General features: G+C 32.0%; 1 protein-coding gene across 1 annotated transcript in view; it reads right to left on the minus strand.

The window, feature by feature from the left end:
- Positions 1 to 1,427: 1,427 nt before the first annotated feature.
- The window catches only part of LRRIQ1 (leucine rich repeats and IQ motif containing 1), a 202,657-nt gene continuing 189,712 nt past the window's right edge, over positions 1,428 to 14,372 (minus strand). The window contains 2 exon segments of the mRNA XM_034987248.1: positions 1,428 to 1,598; positions 12,712 to 12,772. Of these exon segments, the coding sequence (XP_034843139.1) occupies positions 1,428 to 1,598; positions 12,712 to 12,772 (232 nt within the window).

The following is a 14,372-nucleotide window of genomic DNA, read 5'->3' on the forward strand; positions in this document are numbered from 1 at the left end:
AGTTGATGTAATTAACAAATCATGTTAATAATGCAAAAGTTTTATACTAGATCAATAATTTTACTTAGTGAATAAACCTAAAATATAAAATGTTTCTTTCTTACCCATATTGACTAGAGCAAATTTTGTGATCAGATTCTATAATCAAGTAAAGAAAATTCAAACATTCTAAGAACTTTGAGGTCTGGAAATATTTTTAAGTTAGATATATTAAAATCATTATTTGAAGACCAAATTAAAGTTTTTCAAAGTGAACTTGCATTTATTAATGGATTTAAATGACTAGACTCTAATAATGCCACATGCCTGGATAAAAAGAGAATCATTTTTAAGTTTTCATTTATCTATAGAGCACCAGTTGGGATAATTTGAATTTTTCACATTGAATCAAGTATTGACTTTGTGGGGTACCTGGGTGGCTCAGTTGGTTAAGTGTCTGACTTTGGCTTGGGTCATGATCCCAGAGTCCTGGGATCAAGCCCCACGTCAGGCTTCCTGCTCAGCAGGGAGCCTGCTTCTCCCTCTCCCTCTCCCTGCCAGTCCCCTGCTTGTGCTCTGTGTCTCTCTCTCTGTGAAATAAATAAATAAAATCCTAAAAAAAAAAAAAAGTATTGACTTTGTATGTATAAAACTATAATATAAATGAGTAATAAAACTTTTTCAAAAAAACAATACTTATAATAAAGTATAAGTTAATATGTGGACTTTTGAGGTTCACTATTCTTTGGGGAAATTAACAAAATATATCAAATAAAACATCTTTTATACGAATATACCAAAACATTTTAGAAGATATTTCAAAACCTCTAGGGTATATGAAGAGTTTGAAAATATTAGACTCTATTACCACAAGATACAAATATTTTTAAATGTTTATTTTTTTCAGAGTTAATAACCACAATGCAATTCTTGTTGAAATCATATTAAAGATAATAGATGTGTGTGACAAGTTTGCAAGCATAAAAAGTCATTATTAATAAATATAAGTTGTCATCTACTCAGCAGAAATAGTTCTTAAAGCAGGGTTTTGACAGTATAGTATTATTATCTAAAATCTGCTATTTTAAAAAGTTTCCTTTAAAAGTTAAGGTTACCTACAACATTAATTAAATCGATGACAAAAGGCCAAATTACATTAGCTTGATATATAAATCCAACTTTTTCCAATTAGCCAAAAAATTTCCTTTAGAATTAAATGATCATATATTCAATATAATTCATGGCTGGTGGGGGAGTAGAACACTGAGTCACAGAATATAATTAAAATAAAAATTGATGCTGCTAGTTTTATAAATAATTTAATTTGCTTTATATCAAAAGAAGGCATTGAAAGAAAGAAAAAATTCAAATACACACTCTCAGGCAGTTCTGGTTGCTGGCATCCTACCCCTTATCTATAAAAGAATGCTTGTTGGCATTATGTTCCATCAATTCGTTTGTGATTTCTAAATTAATTCTGAAGGAAACCACAACTTACTTGAAGATCCCGCTGAGTGTCTGTGTGCCTGATTTTTTTTTTCTCTCTTTACAGACAAAGCACTTCCACTGGTCATGGAAAAAAGGTCTAAATCCGTGTCTTCTCTGCTTACAAGTCTTGCCTGGGAGCAATGGGACAGAATGTATACAATCATGAAACAAAATATGGCATTTTCTGAACGCAGCTCACATTACCCCAAATAAACAAACAGGCTCTGTCAAACAACCTTCTTCAAAATGATACCACAATCCTTTACCGCTGCCCAGGCAGAACAAATGCACTATGTCAAAGCATTTTTTGCAAATAAGAGCCGATTTTAAAATTGAGGTTTGCTATTTGAGTCTGTACAACAAAAGAAAACATTTCAGTACAGTAATTTTGATGAAAATCAATCTTAAAGGCAACTGATGAAACTTTAAACAGCTTAACATCACTTATTTACCAAGTATATTATTTAATTCTTAATTGAATGTTAGAAATGTCATATTGGATTATTTTCTGCAGTATTTATATTTTACCAGTTATAAGTATTAGTCTTCTCAACAATATTCCTCAAAGTGCCTTTCATCCCATATTTGTATACTACAAAGTCACAAAAGATCTCTACCTTCTCATGAAAACCATTTTTAACATAAAAACAGTATATATTATGTCAAATTTAAGGGTGATGGTAAATATATAGAAATTTCAAGATACATTATTTTAAGAACATAGGATTAAATAATTTATCACATCTAAAATTACCATCTGAACTTTTATTACTACCTGGGACTGAACTTAACAGTTGAAAGAATCACTTCTTGCTTATAAAATACTATTTTACATAATGTTAATATCATTAAGTACCGATTTATCAGGATTCAATCCTGAAGTAAAGGAAAATGCCATGATGGAAAGTAAAGCAGCCTCAAAAGAACTGGGATTTAACCCAAACCACAGGATGCTTGAAATCCTGTGAAAAAGCACTGGCCTAATGTTCTATGTGAGAAAAATTTCAGTAGAGCAAAATAAAGCCATAAAATTATCACTGTGCTTAAAAAGCTATCCCCATATGATGGGCTACAAAATCTCATGAAAACAGAATCTAAAGATCATTCTCTTTCAGATTCAGATCTTTGCCCTTCTCCTTTTCATTTCCCTTCCCAAATTCTTCCCACTGTCACAAGCATGAACTTCTCATTGTAAGTAAGCAAATCTGTTATTGCTTAATTCAGAATAGAAACCATTCTATGTCAGTCACTTTTTGATGTCCCTGGCTAAGTGATACAACTGTATTGTCAAAAGACCTCAGTAAAAAAAAACAGTTTAAAAATGAAATAAATAACAAATGGCTTCCAATTTATACTTGTGATTGGTATGAAAAATGTTATACATTCTTTCTGAACTTTATTTCAATTAGTATACAAAAGCACATATCTATTATTTCCATTAGAATAGCTCCATCAAGGGCGCCTGGGTGGCTCAGATGGTTAAGCGTCTGCCTTCGGCTCAGGTCATGGTCCCAGCGTCCTGGGATCGAGTCCCGCATCGGGCTCCCTGCTCCTTGGGAGCCTGCTTCTCCCTCTGCCTCTCTCTCTCTCTCTCTCTGTCTCTCATGAATAAATAAATAAAATCTTTAAAAAAAAAAAAAAAAGAATAGCTCCATCAATACTAAGACTTAAAAGGATCCAGTCAAGAATAAGGGGGAAATACCAAAGCGATACAACAGTTTTGGTGAGATCAGTTACAAAACAAGGAAAAACATGGCAAAAACACAGGAACCCTCCTGCTAGCTAAAGAGGCTTTAACTACAAGACTCAAGATTTTAAAATCATATTTTATTTGCTTCAATTTGAGGATATAATTTCACTACATCTATATAAAAGTAGAAATCCCAGCCTCTTCCAAATATGATGATACCTACATGTCAAGAAAATATTTGTGAAGTATGCCTTCCAAAAATCTCGTTACCATCTAACCATTGACACCCAAAAGACTGTTTCTTCCAAAGTAGAAAGTAATTAATATCAGTTACTAAGTAGGCCAGACTATAAGAGGGAATCAAATTTAGAAGTGAAACTTAACATGAATAAACAATTTCACAATGGTGCCACCTGGCAGCTTAAATGCAAATTTAGACGTTTTATAAAGGGGTTAGTTAAAGGTCAGTTAGGACATCTGACATAGCCACATATGCATTAGTATTCCAATTCTATTTCTGAAAACATTGGCTTTCAAAATGAACATTATCCTTCCTTTAACTGTTAAGATGAATTTTTTTATGATTTCTCTTTGTTTTTTCTATATCATGCAAAATGGATATACTTAAAAACTGAATATGACCGACCATGCTTTTAACACTTATTCTACTATATATATATATATCTATATTTGTATCTATCTATACATCTATTTTTTTTGTAGAATATATATATATATATATTCTACAAAATATATATATATAATATATATATATATATATTCTACAAAAAAAATAGATGTTTAGGGGCGCCTGGGTGGCTCAGTGGGTTAAGCATCTGCCTTTGGCTCAGGTCATGATCCCAGGGTCCTGGGATCCAGCCCCATTGCGAGCTCTCTGCTCAGCGGGGAGCCTGCTTCTCCATCTCCCTCTGCCTGCCCCTCCACCTGCTTGTGCTCTCTCTCTGTGTCAAATACATAAATAAAATATTTTTAATAATGTATGTTTAATTCTAAAACATTGTGATATTAAACATTTTGTATGGTTATACCATAATGAACAGTTTTGAGTCAATGTTAGGTAAGAATATTCTTATGTGCAATTTAATAGCAAATACTTATTAAATAGTAATTTTGCAAAATTCTCATATATCTTTGTTTTCTGAACTGGTCACATTTGTGGCTCCCACCTGCAAGGTTTATAATACTCCCCCCCCCATATTTTCTTTTTTTTATTATGTTCAATTAGCCAATATATAGTACATCATTAGTTTTTGATGTAGTTTAATGATTCCCCCATACTTTCATAGTGAAATGAGGAGCATGAATTTTTGAACATGATTTCTAAGCATCTGGATCCTGATTCACCTCCAACCCATGAAAATTAATTAAAAATACAGAATCTCTGTCATTTAATAAAAAACAGGGAATTCCTCTTTTGCTTTTTTCATAAATAAGATTTTCTTAAACACTTATTTATAAAATTTTAGAAGTGAAGATATCCTAAACAGCACACATAAAAATAAATACCTATTTCCTTATTATTTAGATTTTGTAAAAAAGAGAAATACAATTTATAAAGCAAAGTTAATTTATAAGCTATCTTATAAAAGTATTCACAAAAAATGTGAAAATATTATTTTCAAAATTAATGTAAGTGGTATCTCTTTTCTGCAACTTGCTTATTTTCACTGTGCATTGTATTTGTGAGATCTAGATTTAATTCATTCATTTTACCCCTCCATTCATAATACATTATCATCATTGCACAAACCCCTTTTCTCATATAATAAGGTAGAGGCCTCATTATATAACATATGTGAGCATGGAAGGTACTTTAAACGTTTTATAGAGCTATAATTTACATGCAATGAAATGCATAGACCTTAAACATGAAATTCAATCACTTTCAAAATTTTTATTTTGAAGTAACTTAAAATTTCTATAGAAGTTGCAAAAATTGGCACTGAGAGTTCCCTGTATGACTTCCAGCCCCCTTCCCCAATAATCGAAGTGTGATTCATAAAACCAGTAAATTTACATCGGTGCAGTACCATTACCAAACCGCAGCCCTGATTAAGACTTCACCAGTTTTCACATGCACTATTTTTTTGGTTTGTTTATACTTTTATGACATTTTCTCATACATATAAATTCATGTAATATCACCACAACCAGGATATAGAACTATTCCATTTTCCCAAATAAACTCCCCTGCTCTCCTTTTAGTCATATCCCTCTTCCTAACCTAATCACTGACAACCACTCATGTTCTGCATCACAATAATTATATTTTATGAAAGTTATGTAAATGAAATCATACAGTATGTAGCCTTTTCAGATTGTCGTTTTTTACTCAGCATAATGTTCTTGAGATCCATCAAAATCTTTATACGTATCAGAGGTTTGTTCTAGTTTGTTGCTGTTTATTCCTTTTTATTATATGTCCATTCATATGTGCCACCATTTGTTTATCCTTTCAATCACTGAAGAAGATCTGACTTGTTTCCAACTTTTGGTTATTACAAATAAAACTACTGTGAACATTTATGTACAGGTTTGTGAATGAACATAAGTTTATTTCTCTAAGAAAAATGCCCAGGAGCAGAATTGTTGAGTCATATAAGTGCATATTTAACTTTATAAAAAATTGACAGCCTTTTTTCAAGTGGCTGTACCATTCTCAGCAAATGTATGAGAAATTCAGTTGCTCCACATATTTGTCAGCACTTAGTATTGTCAGTATTTTACTTTAATCACTCTAATAGGTGTATAGTGACATTATATATTGGCTTTAACAATTTTCCTAGTGATTAATACTGTTTAACATCTTTTCATGTGCTTATTTCTATCTGGATAGTCTCTTAGGTGAAGTATCTACTCAAACCCTTTGTTCATTTTCTAATTACACTGTCCAGTTTAGTTATTTCTTACAGATGACTACTGTGATGGTTAATTTTATGTGTTGACTTGATTGGGCCACAGGGTCCTGAGACGTTTGGTTAAACATTATTTCTGGGTGTGTCTTTGAGGGTGTTTTTGATGAGATTAGCATGTGAATCGGTAGACTAAGTATACCAGCTTGCCCTCTCAGGTATCATCCAATCCACTGAGGGCCTAAATAGAACAAAAAGGTGGAGAAAGGGAGAATTCACTCTCTCTGCTAGACAGATGAAGCTGGAACATAGGTCTTCTCCTGTCTTAAGACTGGAACTTAAACAGTCAGCACTTCCAGTTCTCCAGCCTTCAGACTTGGGCTGGATCTTACACTATCAGCTGTCTTGGTTATCAGGCAGTTAGACTTAGACTAGAACCTATACCTTTGGTTCTCCTGGTTCTCAGGCCTTCAGAGTCAGACTAGAACTACACCAGCAGGGTCTCCAGGGTTTCCTGGATCTCCAGCTTGCAGATCACAGGATTTCTTAGCCTCCATAATCAAATGAGCCAATTCCTTATAATAAATAAGAATTTCTTATAATAAATAAGCAAATCTATCTATAAAATCTCTTTATATCTGTATATACATCTCTCTCTCTCTCTCTCGATTCTATAGATAGATAGACCAGAGGGCCAATGGTGTAAATTTCAGGCCAAGTCTGAAAGTCTTGAAATCAGGTAGTATGACTCTTCTTACTGTTGTTTTTCAAGATTGCGCTGGCTATTCTAGGTTCTATATACATATATAAAGAGATTTTATATAAGATTTTATATATTAGATATAGATAAATACAGTTATAGATATCCTACTGATTCTGTTTCTCTAGTGACCCCTGACTAATATAACTAGCAAATGGCTCCTTTGTACCTCTTTCCAGTAATTTATCCTCAGAAGCAACAACTGTTCTGATTTCTTTTACCATGGAGAGGTTTGTTTTCTCTGCTCTTGAACTTAATATAAATACAATCATACAGAATTTTCATTCACTCTATTGATTTTGGTATTCACTTATGTTGCTGTATGTATCAGGAGCTCATTTCTTTTCATTTCTGAGTAGGTATGCCATTGTAAGAATATACCACAGTTTATCCATTCTGCTGTTGATAAACATTTATGTTGTTTGCATTTTTTGGGGGGGTTATCAATAGAACTGCTATGTAATTTTCATACAGGTTTTTATGAAGACATGTGTTTTCATTTCCTTTCAGTAAACATCTAGGAGTAGAATTAATGGGTCTTAGAGTAGGAGTACCTATAACTTTATAAAGTGCCTATTTTCCTAAATGGTTTTATCATTTTTCACTATACCAGTAATGCATGAGAGTTCTAGTTGTTCCATATCTTTGCCCACATTTGTGCTTTCTGGCTTTTAAATTTTAACAATTCTAGTGTTGTGTAGTAGTGTTTCATTGTTGTTTTAATTTAAATCAGTGTGCTTATTAACCATTCAAACATCTTCCTTTGTGAAGTCTCTCAAAGCTTCACCATTTTTAAATAAATTGAGGTATTTGTCTTTATATTATCGATTGTGGGAATTTTTTCTATATATTCTAGATACAAGACCTTTATTAGATGTGTATATGTGGGGGAGGGATTGTTTGCATGCAGAGGGCTGTGGAGGGCAGAGAGAGGGTGGTGGGATGAAGAAAGAGAGGGAGGGAGAGAGAAAAAGAAGCAGGGGGAGAGAAAGAAAGAAAATACAAATTTTTCTCCTAGGATGTGATTTGACTTTTCATTTCTTTTTATTTTCTGAATTCTAAGTACAAATGTTTTAAATTTGAAGTACAATTTATCTTTTTTGATTTATGCTTTTTGTGTTCTATTTAAAAAAATCTTTGCCTTCCCTAGATTTTTGAAAATATCTTGCTGTTTTCTTTGGGAAATTTTAGAATTTTAGCAGTTATATTTAGGCCCATAATTCATCTCAAATTCATTTTTAAGATGTAAAGTAGGAATCAAGATTCACTTTTTTCCCTGTATACAGTTGTCCAGCACTATTTGTTGAGAAAAAAAATATTCTTTTCCTCTTTTGTTTTAGTACCTTTAAGGAAAATCAACTAACTTTATAAGTGTGGTATTTTCTGTACTCTCTATCATTTTCCATTAATTGATTTTTTTTGTCTTTCTGCACATAACATATAGTCTTGGTTACTGACTGGGGCTTTATAGCAAGTCTTGAGATCAGGTAGTATGAGTCCTTTTTTCAAGATTATATTGACTATTCTAGATCTTTGGCATTTCCATATGCATTTTAAAATTTGTCCATTTCTACTGAAAAGCTTTCTAAGGGTCTATTGAATTTATAGATCATTGAGAATTGACAACTTACAATTTGAGTCTTTCTACTCATGAGTATGATATATCTCTTTGATTTTTTTAAAGCAGTATTTGATAGTTATCATTATAGGAGCTTTGCACATCTTAATGTTAACATTATCCTTAAATATTTTGTTTTTTACATTGCAGTGAATAGAATATTTTTAATTAAAGTTTGTCACTAATACATGATAGGGCGTACAAAGACCTACTTTTAAATTCTGACAGATTTCTTTCCAGAATGACTGTACCAGCTTTTCCTTTCACCAGCCGTACAGCAGTGTTTCCACATTATTGATAACACTTTGCATTACCCAATTTTCTAATTTTTTCCATTCTGATGAGGATAGTCATGCAACTTCTTAGTTTTAGTTTTTATTTCTCTGGTCATGTAACTGAGCATCTCTTTATACACATTTATGTATTAGTCATAATCCCTATAAACTATGTATGTTTTTTTCTATTGTACTTATATTTCTTTTTTCATTAGGTTACCTGACTTTATATTATTTATTTGCAGAAGTTCTTTTTATATCCTGATATTAAGCTATTATTAGTTTTAGGCACTGAAAATAATTTGTCCATGTCTGTAATCTGTCTGTTAACCTTTTCTATAAAATCCTTCATAGGGGGGCACCTGGGTGGCTCAGTCGTTAAGTGTCTGCCTTCGGCTCAGGTCATGATCCCAGGGTCCTGGGATCGAGCCCCACATCGGGCTCCCTGCTCAGCAGGAAGCCTGCTTCTCCCTCTCTCACTCCCCCTGCTTGTGTTTCTGCTCTTGTTATCTCTCCCTCCGTCAAATAAATAAATAAAATCTTTTAAAAAAATAAATAATAAATAAAATCCTTCATAGGAATTAATATTTAATTTAAAACAGTCAAGTCAATCAAAAAAATTTTTGCCATATAATTTGTATTACTTATATCTTTTAAGAGAGTATTTCTTTACTGTTAAGTTGCAAATATATTCTCAATTATTTTATTTGATCAATTTTATAATTTTATGTTTCACATTTGAGTCTTCAAATCTTCTAAATTCCATTTGATTATTATAGTGTGTATGGGTTATATATAGCCCTGTTTTTCAATGCTAGTTTACTGAATTCTATTTGCCAAACGATTTGACCTTTTCCCACCTTTGTTATATATCATATTCCAATACAGTCACAGGTCTATTTCTGAACTAACTATTCATATCTTTTGGTCTATCTGCACCACAAAGTTTAGTTTTATACTAAGTCTTTATATGTTATGATGTAAGTTGGCTCTTCTTTTTCAAAGTTGACTTATATAATATTGGGTTCTTATTCATCAATACACATTTTAGAATGAGATTTTTCAGGTTCTTAAAAAAGCAGCTATAATTTTGGTTGGAATTGGTTTTACTTTATAGATTTATTTGGAGACATTTGACGCATTTTATATGCTAAGTTGTTGCATCTATGAACAATAAACTTCCTGAGTATAGTGGATATCGCCATATGCCACTCAGATCACTTTTAATGACTGAGTCAGATTCTCCCAGCTGCTGAGAAAGTGTGGCTCTTAGCTGAATACCTCTCTGGAAACTGTCCTTAGCTAAAGATGGCTGCCTCACCCAAACCACACCCTCTCCTGAGGAGATGTAGGAGCATAAGAGCCTGATCCTCTTGCCTCAAGCTGGGACAACTTAGAAGGGCCTTCACACCACTGGAGCTCACTTCCTCTGCTGCAACTCTATTGCATTTTACCTTTTCCTTCTGCTCAATTACGCTTCTTTCACCCCTCAAAGGAGTTGTTTCTGAAAGCCTTCTCCAACAAATGTCTTGCACTCAAATATAAGAATCTCAGAATATGTTTCCTGGAGAACCTGAACTTAGGACTGTCTTCTGCAGAAAAATTCTGCAGTTTTGGGGATTTGGGGGATAAATTTAATCAGCAATACAATTGTCTGGATCTATGGCATGTCTTCTGATATATATTTGAAAATAAGTAAAATAACTTATTTTCATTTTTTGCATTCCTGTCTGCCACACAAAATACTTTGATCTTATTTGGAAGACAGAGATGTTATTTATTAGCTTCTTCAAAACCCAAAATTTGAATGTTTTATTATATCTTATTCTTACTCTTGAAGGTTAGTGAAGAGTATTCTGGATAATATTTATATCAATCTCTATTATTAAGAAGTAACTCCACTCTCTTTTGGTATGCATTATTTCTGCTATAATGTCAGCTGTCAATATAATTATTATTCCTTTGTAGATAATCTTTCAATTAACTATGTCTCTCTTTTATGGTGTCCAGTCCATTGTTTATTTCAATTGTAATATTTTATATAGACAGAATTTATAGTAGGCTTATTTGCATATCCATAATGATTCTAATTAGAATTTGATCATTTTTATTTTATAATTTTCTATCCTTTTATTATGGGTGTTTTGCTTATGTCTCAGAGGAAAAGTGGCAGCAATTGCAGATTTTCTTTTTAAATTTTACTTTCAGTTATGGCCTGGTCCCAGGTGTGCAATTGTCTGCCTCCAGTTTCCCAACACATTGCTGAGACTCTGGGCATTCAATTAGTCCAGTATCTTTTTGACATAAGTCCTTAATCCCTTCTCTTATCTCCATTTAAAAAAAAAAAATGGAAATAAACAAACATACAAACAAAAAACTATTTCTGTTCTACTACCATTTACTTTGTTTTTGTATTCACCTGTACCTCTTCAATATCAAAAAAGCACTTATCATTGCTATGCATTTGTCATATATTTGAATATAGTATAATACAGTGGGATAAAGAAGAAGGAGATTAATATCAGAGCATTAATCCCATAGAACCATTTTTTTTTTTTAAGTAGGCTCCATGCCCAGCATAGAGCCCAATACAGGGCTTGAACTCATGACCCTGAGATCAAGACCTGAGCTAAGATCAAGAGTCGATGCTTAACCAACTGAGCCACCCAGCCGCCCCTCTCATAGAACCATTTCAATTAGAAATCTATGCAGTCTGTTTTCATTCATTTTTAGAAGTATAATCATTCAATGTTAGTATCAGTTTCTTTATCCTGGCATTCTTTGGGACTTTTATATTGCCCATTTTGCTCCAAAGTGGCAACTCAACACTCTGTGTGCAATTGTTAGTAATATGCATGGTGTTCATAGCTTGAAGTATCAATTTTCCTAGGGCAATCTACATGCCACTCTGCCAGATGAGTCTGTATTAAAATGCAAGGAAATATTTGCTTAATGATTATTTCAAACCTGTGCATAGATTCTATAAATATTTTCATAAACACATTAATTTTCGCTATTGCCCTAATTTTGCTCTCTTTTCAGGAAAACACATTATTTTAGCTATTGCCCTAATTTTGCTCCTTTTCAGGAAAACTCCTTGAATGAATTGTTCATGAGAATCCTGAATATAACTGCTCTGGATACCATCATACTAGATGCATTAGAAAGTGCATTATCTTTTTATGCTAAATTCTACTTGGCAAGCTAAATTATAATCAGTTTTCTTGGTGAATGTAGAATCTGAGCAAGGAGTATTAATTGGTTGATATAAATGGAAGGTGTCATAAAGTTAGGGTCACCTGAGGCATCCATTTTCACCTGCCAAGGAGGCCGTACACTTCTGTCATTGGTTAGGGTACCCTTTCCTCTGGAAATTTCTGGAAACACATTGAAAATTTCTTGTTTTGTGGGCTCCATTTCTCTAGACTCCACATTTGCCATTCTCCTTCTGTTAACATAGTCTTCCTTCTAATAGCACATAGTACAATTGACTTTAGCAACGCACATATAGTTATACTATCTAGAGTCTTACACTCTGGTCACCATGTTTAGAACTTGGTTGTTCCTAAAGCTTCAATAATTTACACTTCATTACTTAGAGGTTGAGTTCACAATTACTTGTTAATTTTTATCTGCTTTGATTTTCTAACTTGTGAGAGTATATTTCTCTCAGTATCCTACTCTTTTAAAATATTCAAGTAAATAAGTTCATTATGCAATTCCTGTTCAGAGTCATGTTATTTTAAAATGGTAGCATGTTAATATTTTTAAATCTACCATATAGAATCAATATTTTAAAGTAATATCAGATTTTTGTTTTGTAATATCAGATTTTAAAGTTATATTGCAAGTCAAGAAAACATGTTGTTATAACAGGTTATTATTTTAATATATAGTATTTTGAGATTACCCCAAATAGAGTTGTGATATTTTCATAATTTACACTAATTATGGTCATATTTTAAAGTGCCATTTACTGAGGACCAGCGTGTGCAACATTTTTCTGTAACTTTAAACACATTTCTTACCACAAGCTGAACTCTTCCACCATTAAGTACATCTGGATCTAACTCAGGCAAGAAGTGATTGCTGCATAGTGACAAAAACAAAAATTATATTATTATATAAATGTAGAGGAAGAATATGAAAGAAATGCCCAGTGAAAAGTTTGGGAAAAATTAGTAATCTACAAAATGGAAATAATAGTTTTATTAAATTAGAGTATAGGCAAAGATATATACAAATTTACATATTTTCATAGTCATTTGAAAATTCACTTCGACATAAAATTTAAATTTCTAAATAACACTTTAATGCCACTCTTCTTTGCCAAACAGAAATACATATAGAGAGCAAAAATTTGAAAGTACCAATGATAGTTAATAAATTGTAGATCATAAAAATATTTTATTTACATTTACTTATATATCTTACTTGTCTTATGAGAAAATCAAAGCTTCCTATTTTTAAAACACCTATAGTGTGTTAAAGCATTATACTAATGCTCACCATTAATTTCTGTTTAAAACTAGAACACTGACATTTGGCTTTTTAAGAATTTCTGTTCTTGAAAATATTTTTTCTTAAAATATCACTACTTATTCCTTTATATATTTTCAAAAGATAAAGTGCATGAACAATTGCCTGTTGTGTCTTATGCTTAAATATAACTTATTTAGGAGTAAGGGATATTATCAAAGGTTTAAGTATATCTAAAATGCATCCTGAAACAATTTGCTTATATTTTTCACATTATCTATCCTAATGCTTTTTTTAAATCTCCGAACAAGACCTCTTATATCTGCTTAAAATAGATGGTAAACTATTGGTTATATCATATTTGTTTATAGTTCTAAGAATGTCATCTTATGAATTACACTAAATTGATTCATACCAACATAAAAGAAATTGTGCTTGTATTAATTAGAGCACTTAGTAAAATAAAAAGATTCCCAAATGCTGATTGCTTTATTCCTACTTTCTTTGCTCACAATGAAATATGACCAAATAATCCAGATTATAAAATGTTGTTTTAATTTCTCTTTCATTCTTCACTTCCTTTTCCATATTTTAAAAGAAATTACATGGATAGAATTGACCAATATGAAAGTTTCAGTTTATATATATTATAAAAAAGAGATTTCATTTTTTTTTTTTAGATTTTATTTATTTATTTATTCATGAGAGACAGAGAGAGAGAGAGAGAGGCAGAGGGAGAAGCAGGCTTCCCGCGGAGCAGGGAGCCCGATGCGGGACTCGATCCCAGGACCCTGGGATCATGACCTGAGCCGAAGGCAGACGCTTAACCATCTGAGCCACCCAGGCGCCCAAGAGATTTCATTTTTTACATATTTTAACCTGCTTCTAAATTAAGTTTTAACCCTCATAATTGTAGGATTTTATTTGTTAGTCATTTAAATATTTATTACATTATATCATATGTATTGGAGGTTATATTTTATAGAATGCCTGGAAACAGTTCCAAAGCATCATCTACATTTAGATTCAATATTTATTTATATATTTTGTAAGTGTTTATAATAGCACTTCTTTATTATTTTATTATTTTTATTTTTTATTATTTTGTGGATATATGTAGCTAAAATGAAAGTCCTAAAAATTTATGTCAAAAATATTATTATTTCTGGACTTTTATTTCCCTAAAACTTTGGTTCAGTGGTTATGGATA

Source organism: Mirounga leonina, unplaced genomic scaffold (genome assembly GCF_011800145.1).
Source record: "Mirounga leonina isolate KUSES-001 unplaced genomic scaffold, KU_Mleo_1.0 Mir_418, whole genome shotgun sequence".
Classification (NCBI taxonomy): Eukaryota; Metazoa; Chordata; class Mammalia; order Carnivora; family Phocidae; genus Mirounga; species Mirounga leonina.